This window comes from Catharus ustulatus, chromosome 2, assembly GCF_009819885.2.
Source record: "Catharus ustulatus isolate bCatUst1 chromosome 2, bCatUst1.pri.v2, whole genome shotgun sequence".
NCBI lineage: Eukaryota > Metazoa > Chordata > Aves > Passeriformes > Turdidae > Catharus > Catharus ustulatus.
In genome coordinates this window covers 108,965,368-108,981,793 of record NC_046222.1, presented here as the reverse complement: position 1 = coordinate 108,981,793, position 16,426 = coordinate 108,965,368, and the positions used below count along the sequence as shown (strand labels likewise).

Below are 16,426 nucleotides of genomic sequence, written 5' to 3'. Positions count from 1 at the left end.
ATTCAGCCACCATGACAGTGCTGAAATTTTTCAGGAGTGTTGCAAGATGACTTCATCGGTTAGAAGGAAGTAATTGTAAAGGGTTCTAGGAAAGAGCTCTTAGGTGTGTTGTTTGGACAATGATGCTCAAACATTTGTCACTAATGGCATCTCACCAAGAAAGAAGTGCTTAGAAATTTTAGTTTGATCCCCTTTATCTCATTCAAAACCTCCCTCCTGACAGAGAAAATAATGGACAATACCAGCCTTGGAGGCTTAAGCAAGGAGAGATGGAAAGTTTTGGACCAAATTTGACACATTCTGCCTCCTCAGAGAAGAAAATAGCTTAATGTATCATAGGCCATATGTAGTACTGGAACTTTTCTGTGTTACTGAAAATTACATAAATGTTTAACATTTGAATCCTTTTATATTTTTTAGCAGTATATAGTGCATGAATGTGAGATGACTAGGAGATGGTAGTGCTGATGTACAGATACTTATTTGCTTAGGAAAGATTTTTTATTTCATGGCACTGGTAATGAAAATCTGAAAATTTTCAATAAGTATCATCTACTTCAAGCTAGAGCAACAGGCGTGTTTTTGTGGAATTCAGGATTTCTTTGATGGCTGCCTACACCAGTGATCTCCCAAGTGGGATTTGAGTACCTCAGGGTGTGCACACAACACTCCATTGCCATGCAGGATAATGTTATTTATATGATTAATCAATAAAAAATACATTTTTAAAGTAATTTTTAATCTCCTTAATTTTATTTTATATTTTATAACTTGCATAATATATTAGTAGACTAATTAATACATCTAACTTATAAATAGGTATATCCTAGGATTCATGCTCAAAAACTTTCAGGGGCTGCATCATCAAAAGCATTTGGAGTATGCTGGTGTAAACAGATGAGTTAAACCACATTGTTAGGGCACTTTGGGGAGTTCACACTGTTACTCTTATTGCAGCCATTCTTGCAATGCTCAGATAATTTCTTTCTGCAGTACTACTAATGTTTCACATCTCCCAGGAACTCTGAGGTGATGATATTTGTATGTAAAGGACTAATGTATGACAGGAATGTTAAGAGATTTTGTACTAAGCAAAGCTCCCTGTACTGTAAGCACAGCACATCAAATGTGCAGTGCATAAAATGGGTGAAAGTTCAGATCCCTTTTTGTACAGTAGTTAATCACTAAGCTCTTGAGGTACCTGAATTGTTGCTTAGCCAGTTTACTTTTGTAATTTTGGCCAGATGATCAATAAGTTAGGGTTTATGTTCTTATCTGAGAACATAAACTTAACCTACTGAACTTAAAAATGTATTGGCAAATAATGACTATTTACACTTTTCCTTGATTCTGACATACTTCCTACAGGGTGTAAAAATTCTTTGGCTTTGCAGACTTTCATGCTGTGCAATATTGATCTCCCTACATAGTTACAATTACAAAGAACTAGCTGGGTTTTTGCTCCTCACCTTTTCCAAATGCACAGTAGTGTGTTGTGTCCCTGTAAGGAAATGGTTAAAGCCAGATATTTTCAATGGTAGGCAGACCTGAAATAGGATGTATTTTTCAGTGCTGTAAGTGCTTTTTATGCATTGGAGCAGAAGAGGAATGACAGCAGCAGTGGGGTTGTGACAGTAATTAAAGAGATAATGGTTTATTTTCAGTTTAAAACTTCAAAATAAGTATTTATTTGGAGACTGAAACAAAGCATAATCCTGGTGTTTATTTTTCAGATCTCTCTAGGAGTTCAGAGAATTCAGAGTTTAAATAATCTTGGATCAATTACACTTCCTTCATCATTGCTGAAAAATTTACCCACTGAAGATTTGGAGGTGGCTTCTAGAATTATATTCAACTTCTTTAAAAAGACCACTGTGTTCCAGGTATTTTTTGACCCACAGTTCATAAGGATTTTAAATTTAAATTTGTCCAGTGCTTGTTCGACATAGTAAATGAGCTTGTGGGTACTGTACTCTAGTATTGTTTCCTTTAGGATTTTAAAGTCTGGGATTTTTTTTGTCATTCCAGGATCTGTCCTTGAAGAATGCATCTTTAATCAGCGGTGTTATATCATCAAGTGTTTCTAACCTCACAATTAGCTACTTAAGGGCAAATGTTACTGTCATTTTGCAGAATATCAAGCCTAATCAGGTAAAATTTACATTTTGGCAGACTTGAAGTACAGTTTTGTTGCCTCCACTGAAGTTGTAGTGGAAACATTTTACTAAGAATGCAGGTTCTGCTTTACTAGTGTGGACATTTAATCTCCACCCAGACATTAAAAATCACTCATATTTGCCTATTTACCACTGGTATAAATTTTGGTTTTCAAGTAATGTTAGGTAATTTTGCTCTATCAGAAATTCATCCAGCTTTTCTCTTTCTTACTTACCCTTCTGTTATATTGTACAAAGAATAAAAGCTCTTAGAGGGAAGACTGACAGTGTGAATTGCTGTGGTAGATGTTGCAGTTGTGACATTTATGGGTGTTGCATGGCCAGAAAATAAGCATTTTTTCTTAGGGAAGCTGAAAAACAGGATTTTGTCATCTGGAAGTATTAGAATTATTGCATGCCATCCCTTTCTAAAAAGAGCATCAAGGATCAAAGTCTTCTATCTCATATCTTAAGAAAGTTTAAAATACTCAATTATTATAAAGTGAAAAATGTAGGGATTCCACCCATGCACCTGGAGCCTTTCTCAGGAGATGGCTTAGTGGAGTCTTTATTTGACAGAATAATAAGTTTTGAAATAAAACTGTAGAAGTATCAATATTTATAGCGATATAGTGTATACTGGTATTTATAGAATTTGCATGTGTCTGGGGAAATCTACATGTAAATGTTTAACATTGGGATAGTAGAAGTGATCAAATATTTGCAAATGAAAAGGTTTTTCCTTTACTGTGGGGTCATGACTTCAAAAGTTACAAAGTCTGGAAGGAGAAGAAATCCCAAGAATTTATATGGTGTGGGAAGACAATGAAAAGCATTCAAAAGGTTCTACCAGGAACAGAATCTTTGCATAAGCACAAGAGCTAGCTCCTGTCTGGTGACTTCAGATTTGTTCAGCATATTTTTGCATGCAGTTTGCAATATTCATCCTTTTATACAATTAAATTAATTCTGTGTTCACGTAGAACAGACACATTTGCTGTGTACAGTGTTTATTCTTGCCTGAGTTTTGTAGATAATTCGTAAATCATTTGATCTAAACTCACGGTTTAGTAAGTTGTTTTTGGTTTGTTTTTTTTTCTTTTTACTTCTAAACAGGATAATTCAACGGTTAGATGTGTTTTTTGGGACTTTAATAAAAATGGTAAGTACTTGAGATCACCCAAGATGCTATGCTGTTTTAACATGTTAATCCATGTTAATATAAATGAAGCCTTTTATGAATAACAAAGCTGCTTTTTTTAACAGGTGGACATGGAGGCTGGTCATATGAAGGTTGCACAGTTAAAGAAAGTCGAGTAAATGAAACAGTCTGTTCATGCAACCATCTCACAAGTTTTGCAGTTTTGATGGTAATTATTTTAAAAATTATGCAATCTTGCACTTGTTCAAGAACACATTTACCCTTGAGTTGTCTTAAGCACGTGAAGACCCAGTAAGCTCATACAAACTAATAAATAATACTCAGGTTCTATTCACTTTAGTGTTAATACAGCTAGTTGTGCAATTAGTCACATGCTTAAACTCCTGTTTGAGTGGGAGTCCATGGGTTCCACTGGAGGTAAAAAAAAATTCTTTAAGTGCTGCAGCTTTTACATTTGGGCAGCTTTTTATACTTTAGGAAATAAAATTTAGGAAACCAAATTTAAAACAGGTTTTTAGTCAAATGGGTTTTCACGATTAGAGTCATAGAATTATAAAATAGTATCTCAAGTTGGAAGGGACCCATAAGGATCATGGAGTCCCTGCTCCCTGCTCTTTACAAAACTAGATTGGCTTTTTTTGTCATCTAACCTTTTATAAGAGCCATGATGAAAAGAATGCAGTCCTTTTTTTTTATTTAAAAGTGTAGAGGGAAAGGTGCATTTTGATTTATTTTGGTGGATTTTAAATCTTTTTCCATTAAATAAACCTTTTGTCTGAAAATAACTTCTATTTCTGTTTTAGGACCTGTATGGAAATAGTCCTTTGAATCCCACACAAGAATTGGTACTGACTTTTATATCATACATAGGCTGCGGCCTCTCTGCAATTTTTCTTTCTGTTACTCTTGTGACCTACATAGCCTTTGAGTAAGTACCATTCAGCTGAGCTCCCATTATTCTTCAGTTGTGATTGATAATAATCTTCACTGAGAAATCCTTTCCAATCGTTATGGATTCTGTCTCCACAAACAATTCACAGATTTGGCCAGTTCACCAGGAAGGTGTTGATTCCATCTAGGCAGTAAGAAGTGAAGAAGTAGCGGTCTGAAGTATTTTATAACGGATTATCATAATAGAAGTGTGAAGGAATGTATTTAAGATACAACATACAAAAAGAAGTACAAAATTTTAGCATTTTTGAAAGCATTTGTATTCTTTCTTTATTCTCCCATTATTCTAAATTGAGACTTGTCTCTATGAAGGTTTCAGACACCCAGTCTAAAGCTTGGTCTAGGATAGCAATAAAGAACAGACACGTTTTGGGTTTGGGTAACAATGTGACAAGAAGTCCAACATACAGTGTAAAAAAACCAAAAACAAAGTACTAAACACTTTGACTCCAAGTTATTATTTTTATTTATGTAACCTTTTATAAAAATCTTTATATATACAGACCATTAATTTAGAAGTATGTTGTAAATTATTATCTCCATGTATAAATGCAACACATGAAGCATTGTATATGAATGAAAACTTTTTTTTTTCTTGGCATTTGTGAAGGCTAAGGACTACAAGAGAGGAAATAAGCCAGGGATCCATGGAGACCTGATGTCATCTCATAAATTTGCTTTTTTTTAGGAAAATCCGGAGAGACTACCCCTCCAAAATACTTATTCAGCTGTGTGCTGCATTACTTCTACTCAACTTAGTTTTTCTCCTGGACTCATGGATTGCACTGTATGATACACAAGGCCTATGCATTGCAGTTGCAGTATTTCTTCACTATTTCCTCTTGGTTTCCTTCACCTGGATGGGCCTGGAAGCTTTCCACATGTATTTGGCCCTTGTGAAAGTCTTTAACACCTATGTACGGAAATACATCCTTAAATTTTGTGTTGTTGGTTGGGGTATGTATTTTTTTTTACTTTTTATTCTAAATAGATAATTCCTCTTATCAAGTATTTCAGTGAATGTGACACAAGACAGAAATGAAAATTAGGCAATCATTAAATGTTATGATACATGTTCCACCTTTCTGAGGCATGAAGACTGATGGCATTTGTTACTTTGTTCAGAAAGTTTTGGACCTGACTGTGGAGGACTCCTCTTGTTTCTTTGCAAGTTGTGCTCCTGAGCAGTTTGAATGCTGCAATTTTTCAGACAGCTAGTAGTCAGCAGAATTCAACAGCCAAATTTCAGAAACAAGTTGTAGATTCTGTAGAAAAATACAGTGATTTCAAATCCTCATAATACTGTCTCTGTTAGGATTCTTATGTATGTGTTTGTTCATAATCTTTTTAGGGTTACCAGCAGGAGTTGTGTCCATTGTGTTGGCAGTATCACCGGATAATTATGGACTTATAACCACTGGAAAGGTTTCAATAAATGGACCTGATGAATTGTGAGTTAAAGGGAGGTTCTTTGGGAGAGGTGAAGGTGGGGATTGGAGGGAGGTCCTACAAACTGCTTTTCTTTAAATAAAATGAGAAGGAAGGCAAGGAAACAATAGCAGTGCTTTGAAATGGTATAACTCTATGGTATCTCATGTGGTTTAGGGTTAGTGTCTGTAAGAAGGCTCATATGCTTTGGCAAGAAAAACCCCCCCTTTTTGTAAAAAGGCAATAATGGTTTGCATGTGCAACAAACTACAAGTTTTTCTTATGTTTACTTCACTTAATTTCTGTTTCTGATAATGTTTGACAGACTGTTCTTTTGTTCTAGCTGCTGGATCAAAAATAGAATTGTCTTCTATATTACTGCTGTGGGATACTTTTGCCTGATATTCCTGATCAATGTCAGCATGTTCATTGTTGTGCTGATCCAGCTCTGTCGTATCAAAAAGAAGAAACAACTCGGTGCTCAAAGGAAAACAAGTATCCAAGACCTTAGGAGTGTTGCTGGCCTTACATTCTTGCTGGGAATTACTTGGGGGTTTGCTTTCTTCACAGTAAATGAGGTATTTACTTACCTCTTTACTATTTTCAACACTTTGCAAGGTAAGTTTGTCCTCCATGTAACAACTTCCTGTGTATAATATAACAAACCAAATATTTTGAAATGTCATTTTCTTGATTCAGCAGTAAAAAATTAACTTTGATATGTGCAGTATCATATTAATTATATTAGAGATGAGATGATAACTGCTTTACAGTTATCTTAAATTGCAGGTTTGTTGTGATAAGGTATAGCCTAACTAGATACTATTTGTATAGGCATGGTATAGTTATAAATATTGTCATTTAAAAAGTGTCTGCAAACTAGATATCCCTGGAAGTGACTGTATTTCATTAATAAACAGATGAATTTTGAATACTTAGCTACTCTAAGTGTTCATGTTATAATGCAATTAATGTAGTGAAAATGGTATCATTTCCCCAGTTCCTCTAAGGCTTCAGGGGGAGGCTTGACATTCAGCAAAGGGTCATTGAGATAGGCAAGGCTGCAACATCTAAAAGTTAGTGACCCAACTCTTAAGCACGGCCTGTATAGTACTTGTGAACATAAGGGAAGTAGATGTGAAAACAGGAAGCTTTGCAAAGGCCAGGGCACTACTGCATATCCAAAAGCAGAGTTGGTGCAAAGACTTTTATGTAAACAGGAGGTATTGTAGCTGTCCACAGTGTCCTAAATATACCTGAACTGCCCTTCTGAAGTTTGGATCCAAACTTCTGCTTAAATGACACTTAGATGACTGGCTGAATGATTTCCCAGAGAGACTAAAGCCATGAAAATTGCAGTTCAGTGTATACACCACCCCCCAGTTTGCTGTGTTGGTTTGCTATTATTTACTATTCATTCTAAACCTAATACAACTGTTTCCCTTTGCAGATTGGAAACTGTGCAAAGATTGTGTGCCGCTTTCCCTTAAAGGGGGGAATTGTGATGAACTTTTTAGCACAGGAAGTTAGATGCCACCCTTTGTCAGTAGTGAATGAGAAGTAGACAAAGACTGTTATGTGGCACTGGTTGGAGATGGGATGAGCACCATCCCTTCTAAAAAATATTTGAAATCATGGTAAAGGGGGTACCATTTATAGTTATTTTAGATATGAATTATTTTCTTTGTATGAGTGCTCAAAATTTTATAGCAGGTAATAGGTTAGCTGCTAATAAATGATGTAACACAGTCACCCCATGTGCTAAAAAAGCTTTATAGTCTGACAGTATGTCTTTGACATTGCTTTGAGTTCTTTTCCAAGAGCATGAAGTATATTTCAAGATCAACAGAATTTTACCTTTTTATTTGATAGAAGGAAACTTTACACACTTCATGCATTTGGTTGTATTTGTTGTTTTTTCTTTGTCTTCATGATTCCTCTAATCTATGTAAGGAAAATGTGCTCTGTAGTGTTCAGAGTTGCAAACATTTTCAGGTGTCATTACTTTTCATTAGAATTTTAAAATAAATGAAAGAAAACCAAAACATTGTTCATTAGGAACTAGTAATAGTGAATTTTGCAACAGTCTTTTATGTTATTGCTTTGCAGGGTTCTTCATTTTCATCTTCTACTGTGTGACAAAGGAGAATGTCCGTAAACAGTGGAGAAGATATCTTTGTTGTGGGAAATTCAGGCTGCCTGAAAACTCTGGTAAATTTTTCATTTTTAAACTTCTGAATACTTACATATAGTGTTAAATTCCTGGGATTTTGTAATAATTACAAAAAAAAAGAAAAAGGCAATTGATCATGTTGCTGCAGTTGCACTTCTAATTTATTATCCAAGGTACAGTAAATCTCCAAAATTATACTTTTTAAAGGTGGTAACTGATGCAGCTCTTGCATGTTTACATGCTGTTGTCTAAAGCTGTTAACTGCTAAGAGATGACCTCTTCCACTGCAGGGTAAAGGCATGTCTTTGCAGAAGACTTTTGGTCAGTTAGAAACGGTAAGATTTGTTCCAGCTTCTGGGTCAACCATAGTTTTACCAGTGACTTCCACAAAAAAAAAGCGAAGTATGGTTTGAACCATAAAAGACATTAATTACTCTGTGTTATTTTGTTACTAAGTAGTTGTCCTTTTGTAAAGCCATCTACTTTTTATACATTTTCACTTAAAGGATCAACTGCAAGTCAGTTATTTTTCTGATCTGGTCTGCAGCTGTGAAACTATGACAGTTGGCTGCTTGTATTTTAAAAAGGGACAAGAGAAAAGGAACTAGATTTAAATAATTTTAAACAACGAGAGTATTTAAATTCTTAGGAGAATATAATTCTGTATAGAATACTGTAAGAAGTGTATAAAAGCTTGGTTTTACATCAATTCAGTTGCTTTATTAACTATATTTTTATATAGTGCTTGTATGACTTGTGTTATTTTCTGTTTTAGACTGGAGTAGAACAGCTACGAATGGTTTAAAGAAGCAGACTGTAAATCAAGGAGTATCGAGTTCTTCCAATTCCTTACAATCAAACAGTAACTCCACTAACTCTACAACACTGCTAATGAATAATGATTATTCAGTCCATGCAAATGGAAATGGTGAGTATAATGCAAAATAGTATTTCTTCAGAAGTAAAATTCTCCATCCTTCCTGTTCTAACATAGTACTGTCCTCTGCACTGCAGCCCTCTGCTCTGTTCCTGAGAAGTTGAAATGCAGGTATAAGTAGCACTGCACTCAATTTCAGTTGCAATTTGCTGTGGCCTGTCTGTTAAGAAAACTAGATATGAATCACCATTGAATGAATTTATTAAAAAATGAGCTTTTTTCAGTGAACATAACCTAGTTCTGCACACTCTTGCAGGACACATGCCATGCTGCTGATTTGAGCTCTCAGTTAAGATAATCAGTTTTTCAAACTGAAAAATAATTTAAAAATCTGGAATGTGTAAAACCCTAAGTCGAACAAAAGTCAGAAGACATTATTCCTGTGTGCCTGAGGTATTTTCCCTAATTGATCAAGAATTGAGGCTAAGAAGTCATATCGTCAACTAGAATGTTTATTATGAAGTTGTTGAACATGCTTGGAGAGGCTGTGTTGTCCTCATTTCTTGGCCTTTCTTCTGACAACACATAATCATCAGGATTATATCAGCAGATAACCTCTCAAATGTACAGAGTAAAAGCTATGGAGTTCATGTGTGGGTTAAAGGTTACAGTTACTTTGAGTGTACTAACTGCGGAGAAATCACAACACTTCGGAAGATGGCATTTGGATATGCGCTGAACAGCTTTCTAAATTGAGGTTTTTTGGGATTTTTAAAATTCATTTGTAAAATCTCCTTGTTTGGACATCACATAATGCAATAATTAACATACAGTAATTTCACGATTATAAGCTGCACCATTTTGACTAAAATTTTGGTCCGAACCCAAAGTGCGGCTTATAATCAGGTGCAGCTTATATATGGACAAAGAACGAAAAGTTGCTGTTTTAGTTTGGAGGACAGGTGTCTGCTGAGAAAGGCAGGAGCTTCTCTTTGAAATGAAGAATGTAAACCCCCTCCCTCCAAATTGTTATAATTTTGAAATCAAGGGGCTTTCAGGCAAACATATGGGAATTAGGAATAACAGTTCTTTACGAGGGAAATTAAAAATAGAAATACAGTACTACAAAGAAACAAACTCCAAAACCTGACAAAGTCAGAGTACAACCTGACACCGCGTCAGGCAGGGTGTTGGTAGCAGTCCCATTAAATGGTGGCTGCATCCTCCTGCAGTGACAGATGTGATTCAGTTGAAGCAGTGCTCCTGTAGAAGGTGCAGTTTCCCTCCAGAGGTCCAGTGGTGATGTGGAGAAATCAAGTTTTCCTCTGGAGTCCCGTGGAGAAAGGGGCTCCCTTAGTGTCCCAAAACCTCTGTTTTTATTTTGGTAAGAAATGTCGGGCTCTTCCCCCTGACTGGAGCAACTTCCAATGGGATGCAGTAATTTTATCAGTCACACAGTGGGACTCAATGGGCCATTAGCAGAAAATGACTCGCTAGAGGAAGGATGGGTTGTGAAAAGATAAAGAACAATGCTCTGCCTGGTTTCAATGGATGGCCCATTAGCAGAATATCTCCCATGGAGATAAGGATCACTGTCCCCACCCTCAACAGATGGTGATAGAATAGATACCTTTTATCACACTGTATTGTAATGCAAGACAGTTGCTGACACCCGGACATGTGGCTTATAATCAGGTGGGGCTTATAATCTTGAAATTACTGTAGTACTTTTTATCTAAATCAGTTGAGAACCAGAATCCAGTAATAGTCGCTATAATTAAATACAAAAGAAGGCAATATTTTTAGGTAGAAATACTTCCTTTCAAAGAGAGAAATTTTCAGGCACAAAAGTCTACATGTCTTGTAGGGTTCTTTTTTCCCTGCTGCATTAATGACTCTGATGAAAGAAACCATCTCTCCCTGCAACATCTGACATCCTTATACATAGCTACAAAAGCATTCTGACTGCTTTTCTCAACAGAAAGAAAGATTGCAAAAATGTTCTATTGAATTTGTTTATTGTAGCAACTGAGTGAATGAGCCTATTGTGACTTTCTGGAAGAAGTTTTGTTCTTTTGGGTATTTTAGAATGAGATGCTAAATTGATGATCTAAACCATTGAGTGATGCCAGTTCTGTTGGATGTGCTCCAATTCTGTCCTATTATATTCACATAATCAGACATTTCCAGTGTGAATGTCTCTATGTCCTGTTCCAAAAGCTTCTTAGACAAAAGCAGCTGAAAGAACTTCAACAAAACCTTGTTCCTGCACACTTACAAATATGGATATCTCGGGTGACCCACCTAATTTCCTATTTTATTGTCTATTTTGAATGCTGTGAACCTGATACCACATCTTCCGTTCATAGCAAGAGGGTTGTATCATACCTTGCCTACATAGTTTGACTAATTAATTCTTCTGGGCCCTTAGAACTTCTGTAAGAGGCTAAACCTATGCTTGGATAGCTCCCAGCAGAGCTCTTGGAGGCAATTCCTTACAGCTGGGCTAATGCCTCCAAAAGGTATTAGACTGCTGTTAGTAGCAGTAGTTGTAGTTGGTATCAGACATGGGACCTTCTAATTTGCTGCACCTGATTGCTCTCCTCTCAAAGCTGGAACTCGAAAATAATGTTGCAACACTTCATTTTAAAAAGCAACCTCCAAAACCACCAAAAAACCTAGAAATTAAGACCTATGTCATAAATATTCTGAGCTGTAGACACTTCATGGTTTTAGCCTCACTGCTTCTACTGAAATGCTATTCCAGATTCAGGACTGAGTGACTTACTGTGGTAAGTTTGGGATGTCTGTATAACCTGTGACTTTGCTTTCCTGCTGGACTTCATCTATTCGTGGCATTCTAATATTTCCTTATTTTCAGTTTTTCTCTTGTAGATTTGCATGTTTCAGAAACTACCATTAGGTATCACATGGCAGATTTCCTGCAGATTTCCTCACTGAGGAACAAATCACCTTTCTGAATTTTTTCACAGAAAAGCCTTATATTCTTCTCAGCTTTTGCCCTAACATTAGGGTACAGCTATTTTGAACACTCCTAAGATATAACAGTGTTAGTCAAGGGATTTAACAAAAATCACAGTATTAGCAAGTATGGTTATTTTCTGTAATTTCAACCTTTTTCTTAGTTGAATTAATGAACAAAGCTCTCTGCTTGTCTTACCCTGTCTACATTTGTGCCTATTTAAGTGCTTGATGGCTGCTTAAATTAATAACTAAATGTTTAAAAAAATCCAAACTGAAGTGTTTGCACAAATACTTACAATAAAAAACTCAAAATTCTCATTAAAAATATTTAGAACATGATACATAGAAGCAGGAGATTTATACAGTGAACTAAACATTTGTGGAGCATTTCAATAAAAGGCTTCAGTCAGCAGTGGTATTAGATGTGTTCATTGTGGATTCACCTAAATGTGTAAGATTCCCTGCAGTCTAAATATGATTTTGACCCATGATGAGCCTTATTCTGATTGTCCTTCAGAAGTAAATGCTGTAAGCTGAATTCCTTTCCAAGGCAAAAAAAAAATTCCTTGTATTCTCAAACACATTCTTCTTTCAGATGCATGGCACACCTGAGATGCCTTTAAAACTAAATTCGATAAAGAAAATCTTTAAAATGAGGAGTGTTTTGCATCTTATCTAGTAGTGATACTTATTCCAAGTGAAGTCTGCATTTTGAGAATTGTCACCTTCATTGCTTAAAATATAGAATCCTTGTGCATAAATATATTAAATTTCTCAAATATCAGAATTTCATAAAGGAAAAGAAATATATACAAAATATTTACCGAAAATATGCATTTTAAAATTGTTGCAGGGAATGAACTCCCTACAGTGACTAAAAAAGCATGGGAGGCTTGATTCTGAACCTTTCTGATAGGAGATGCACTTTTTTGTTTCAACAGGTCATCTTTCCAGTGAGAAGAATGGTGTTTGTTTCAGTGTACAGAATGGTGATGTGTGTCTCCATGACTTTTCAGGCAAACAACTTGTATTTCAAGACAAGGACGATACTGGAAGCCAAGAAAGCCAAATCTCACACAGAAGGACTGCAAAGAGAGGAAGCCTAAGTTCTATGGAGAAAATGTGATTTCCTTTTAAACAGCACATTGTTTTACAGTGTGAAGTAGAGTTTTACTTTACCAGTTTTACATAATGTGAGCAGACCCAGAACTGGTTTAATTTAATATATGGTACTGGAACTTCAAGGCAGCCATGCAATGGATTGACAAGGACAATTTTTTTTTTTAAAGAAAAAGGAATCTACTATTTTGACAAGGTCTTGGATGTCAGATTACAGCTGGCACACTTCCATTTTGTTTCTTCAACAGAGTGGGCTTTTTTGAGGTTTTTGGGGTTTTTTTTACATTTAAACAAAAGTTTTATTTAGACTTTTTTCTTTACAATTAAGTTTATCTGGATATAATACTTAGTAGTATTGTATAAATGTAGAAAGTTACAGCTTGTGCATACAAACAATGTTAACTTTAAAAATGTTAGCTACGCTGTCTTCAACTTTTTGTACGTTTTAGTATCAAACTCTGCAGAGGTGTACATAAGCAGAAAATATCAACCTTTAAGCATCTCAATGATACTTTTATATTTATTTCTTGTAATATAAATTTAAATATACCATGTATAGAAAAATAACTGGTATTTTATTTGTAACTTTTATTGTAAGTTTGCATTTTTTCTTCAGTTAATTAACTTTAACATAGAATGATACAAAAGTTAATTTGTCCAGTAAGTGGATTGAGTATATTCACTAGATGCAGAACTGTAAATAACAAACACAATCAGTCTCGAACCTCTAGCTACCTTTTAGTACATTCAAATGGAGTGCCATGAATGGAGTACTAAATAGTAGGTTACTAAGTACTTGTTCTAAGTTGTGTTGGGGGCTTGAGTGAACTCATCAGTTTTTTCTATTGATTTCAACAGGGTCAGTATTTATCTTGAGTGGTGAGACACTGCCATTTCTCATTTTCAATTATGAAAGTAGAGAAGTTTGGGGCTGGCGGGAGGCAAGTTGAAGAAAAAATAGAAATAATAAATGACAGCTGCTGTATTTAGCAGCTGAGAAATTGTTTCATTGCATGGCTGTTTTTTAAGGGGCAGCTCCTGAGGTATTCTAATGAGTATTTCTGCTTGTGCTTTGGCTTTTGGTTGCCAAACCAAATACTGAGGTGCTAGCTCAGTAATTGCTGAAGCAAAATTTCATTCCTCTTGTGCTATTCACCTGAAAAAAATTAATTTTGACTCTTCATGTAAAACAGCTGAAAATCCATACAACATTGTGAAGATTCCTCCTGAACAGAAACTGGCCTAAGCACTGGATTTACCTCTTCTTCCTCACACACATGTGCATCTCTGGCCACTGCTTTTTCAATTTGCATTCTTGGGTGAAAGTTGGATGCTCCCAAAGCAAGCCAGGACAAACTAGTGCCAGACTGCAGAGTACCAGGCCCTGTAAAGAGGGCTGCATGAAGCAGGTGCATGCTGAAGGGGAGCAAGGGCTTTGCTTTCCCAGTGGGGAAGGCTCTGTGGGGCACCCTGAAAACACTCTCCTGAACAAAAAGCATGAGTTACATGCCTTTTACCTGGGGCTCTCTTGGAGTTAGCAATTGAACCTCTTCAGTACTCAAACCCCAATGTGGTTCTGTGGGCAACACATGGGGTTCTTTCAGTCACTTACGTCCAAGATTACTCTGACTATGCTTTTAAGGTGAGAATTTAAAGTATTTGTTGTGTTTATCCACAGGGTTTTAGCTGCATGTTGGTAAAAGCCCATCCTGGAATGCTAGTAGCTGGAATACATTTCTGTGAATGCTTTGACTGTTTGGCTAGTTGTCTTTGCAGTGTTTCTTGTAAATTTATTTAATGTTCTTATATTTATAATTTCAACTGTAAAAAAAAAAGTAATAAATTTGTAGCAAGTACAACACAAAATATATAAACTTTGTCTTTTAGATAAATGTGTCATTAATACTGGGCTGTGTTACAATTCTTCAGATGACAGGATCAACAGTACATAACCTCTTGGAGAAAAAGCTGAGCCACCTTTTGCATTTATTGTCTGCTACATATTCTACCTTGCATGGTTCTAACAGATCTGGATTTTAGCAGAGAAAACCCTGACATAAGTCCAGTCAACACCTGCCCTCAAGTCTGCTGAAGCTCTCCCGCAGGAATGCTGTAAGCAAAAGCACATAGCTGAGTTTGGCTTCAGTAATTAAATTCCATATGAGTACACATGCTCCACTGACCTGTCCGGAGTCTTCTTTTTGTTTTTATTTTTGCACACTAAAATACGTTAGGATTCTTGAAATAATTTTTATTTTATATATTCTTAGAGGAGACTTTGTGGCTTTGCCACTTACTAGCATGTACATACTGTAGTAAAAGTTTGCACTTAGACCAGCATAATACTTTAGCATAATATGTTAGCTCATCCTCAAACTAGCTGAAAACGTGTTTTTACATTGGGTATTACAGTATCCTTTTGGTATTTGGTCTCTCGGACTTGGTTTAGCCAGGACATCCAGAGCTCGGGGAAAGCTGCAACATCTACCCAGAGCACAAAGTAAAATTCTTTGCATCGGTTTGTGGCTGCAGAGCTATCTCGGGACATCTGTAAGGAGGTTTTAAGCTTAGTCAAAGAAAACAGCAACCGGCTCTGTACAGCTGGCATCACCCTGCTCAGCAAACTTGGTCTCACTAAAAGCGGTGCCCTGAAAGGAGCTCAGGGCAAGAGGGAGCCGGTCCGTGTTCTGGCACGGCGCAGATTTCACCGCGTGGCTCTGAGGAGGGAGATGAAGCAGCCCGAGCTCTGCCCTCTTCACTGCTGTGCAGAGCCCGCAGAGCGCTGTCCCACCGCCACCGAGGGAACGAGCACGTCTGTGAGCGCCGCGTTCTCAACCGCGGCAGTCAATGAACAACAGCGAGGAAAAGTTACAACAGTAATTCTGTTCATGCTACGATTTCACTTAAAAAAAAAAAAAAGACAACGGGAAAAAAAATCTTTCTGAATTTTGAGTGAATACCACACCTTCAGCTACTCTGCAACATCTGCTCCGTGTTTTCATTCGATCAGATAGATCTCAGAACGGTGGGGGTTTTCAAGGCTGGGGGAAAGTAAAGCTCCCAGTAAGTATTCTGACATTCTCAGCTTTATTTTAAGAAGTTACGAAGAGGCTGTATAAAATCGACACGACGTTTTACAAATGCAGCCGGGCTTCTGACACGCCAGGCGGGCCCTCCCGTGCTCGGTCCCTGCGCACGGTGTTCCCGAGTCCCCGCGGTGCCTGAGGGCGGAGGCCGCTCCCGCCCCGCCCCGCTCCGCCCCGCTCCGCCGTGAGGGCGGGGAGAGGCCGCCGCCATCTCCGGGTACCGGCGCTCCGAGCGCAGCCGGGCCGGCCGTGGGGCCATGAGGAGCCGCAGCAACTCGGGGGTGCGCCTGGACGGCTACGCCCGCCTGGTCCAGCGGACCATCCTCTGCCACCAGGTGAGGAGCAGCCGCCGCCCCGGGACTGGGCTGAGGCTGAGGTTGCCGGGCGCGGTGGGGCCGTGCCGGGGCCGTGCGGCGGCTGCCGGGGCGGGGGCTGCAGGAGGAACACGAACATCCATCCCTGCTCCGGCCGGAGCACGGCCTCCTGTCC

The 16,426-nt window shown here is 37.5% G+C and overlaps 2 protein-coding genes across 2 annotated transcripts in view; both read left to right on the top strand.

Moving 5' to 3' along the window:
* The window catches only part of ADGRG2 (adhesion G protein-coupled receptor G2), a 57,084-nt gene extending 43,968 nt beyond the window's left edge, over positions 1–13,116 (top strand). Inside the window, exons 18-28 of the mRNA XM_033052164.1 lie at positions 1,734–1,883; positions 2,029–2,151; positions 3,273–3,318; positions 3,423–3,526; positions 4,122–4,246; positions 4,958–5,226; positions 5,621–5,720; positions 6,041–6,315; positions 7,807–7,908; positions 8,646–8,798; positions 12,674–13,116. Of these exons, the coding sequence (XP_032908055.1) occupies positions 1,734–1,883; positions 2,029–2,151; positions 3,273–3,318; positions 3,423–3,526; positions 4,122–4,246; positions 4,958–5,226; positions 5,621–5,720; positions 6,041–6,315; positions 7,807–7,908; positions 8,646–8,798; positions 12,674–12,858 (1,632 nt within the window). The 3' untranslated portion in view covers positions 12,859–13,116. The remainder of the gene's footprint in view (positions 1–1,733; positions 1,884–2,028; positions 2,152–3,272; positions 3,319–3,422; positions 3,527–4,121; positions 4,247–4,957; positions 5,227–5,620; positions 5,721–6,040; positions 6,316–7,806; positions 7,909–8,645; positions 8,799–12,673) is intronic.
* A 3,007-nt stretch (positions 13,117–16,123) lies between these two features.
* PHKA2 (phosphorylase kinase regulatory subunit alpha 2) overlaps positions 16,124–16,426 on the top strand; it is a 42,179-nt gene continuing 41,876 nt past the window's right edge. The window contains exon 1 of the mRNA XM_033052436.1: positions 16,124–16,272. Within this exon, the coding sequence (XP_032908327.1) occupies positions 16,195–16,272 (78 nt within the window). The 5' untranslated portion in view covers positions 16,124–16,194. The remainder of the gene's footprint in view (positions 16,273–16,426) is intronic.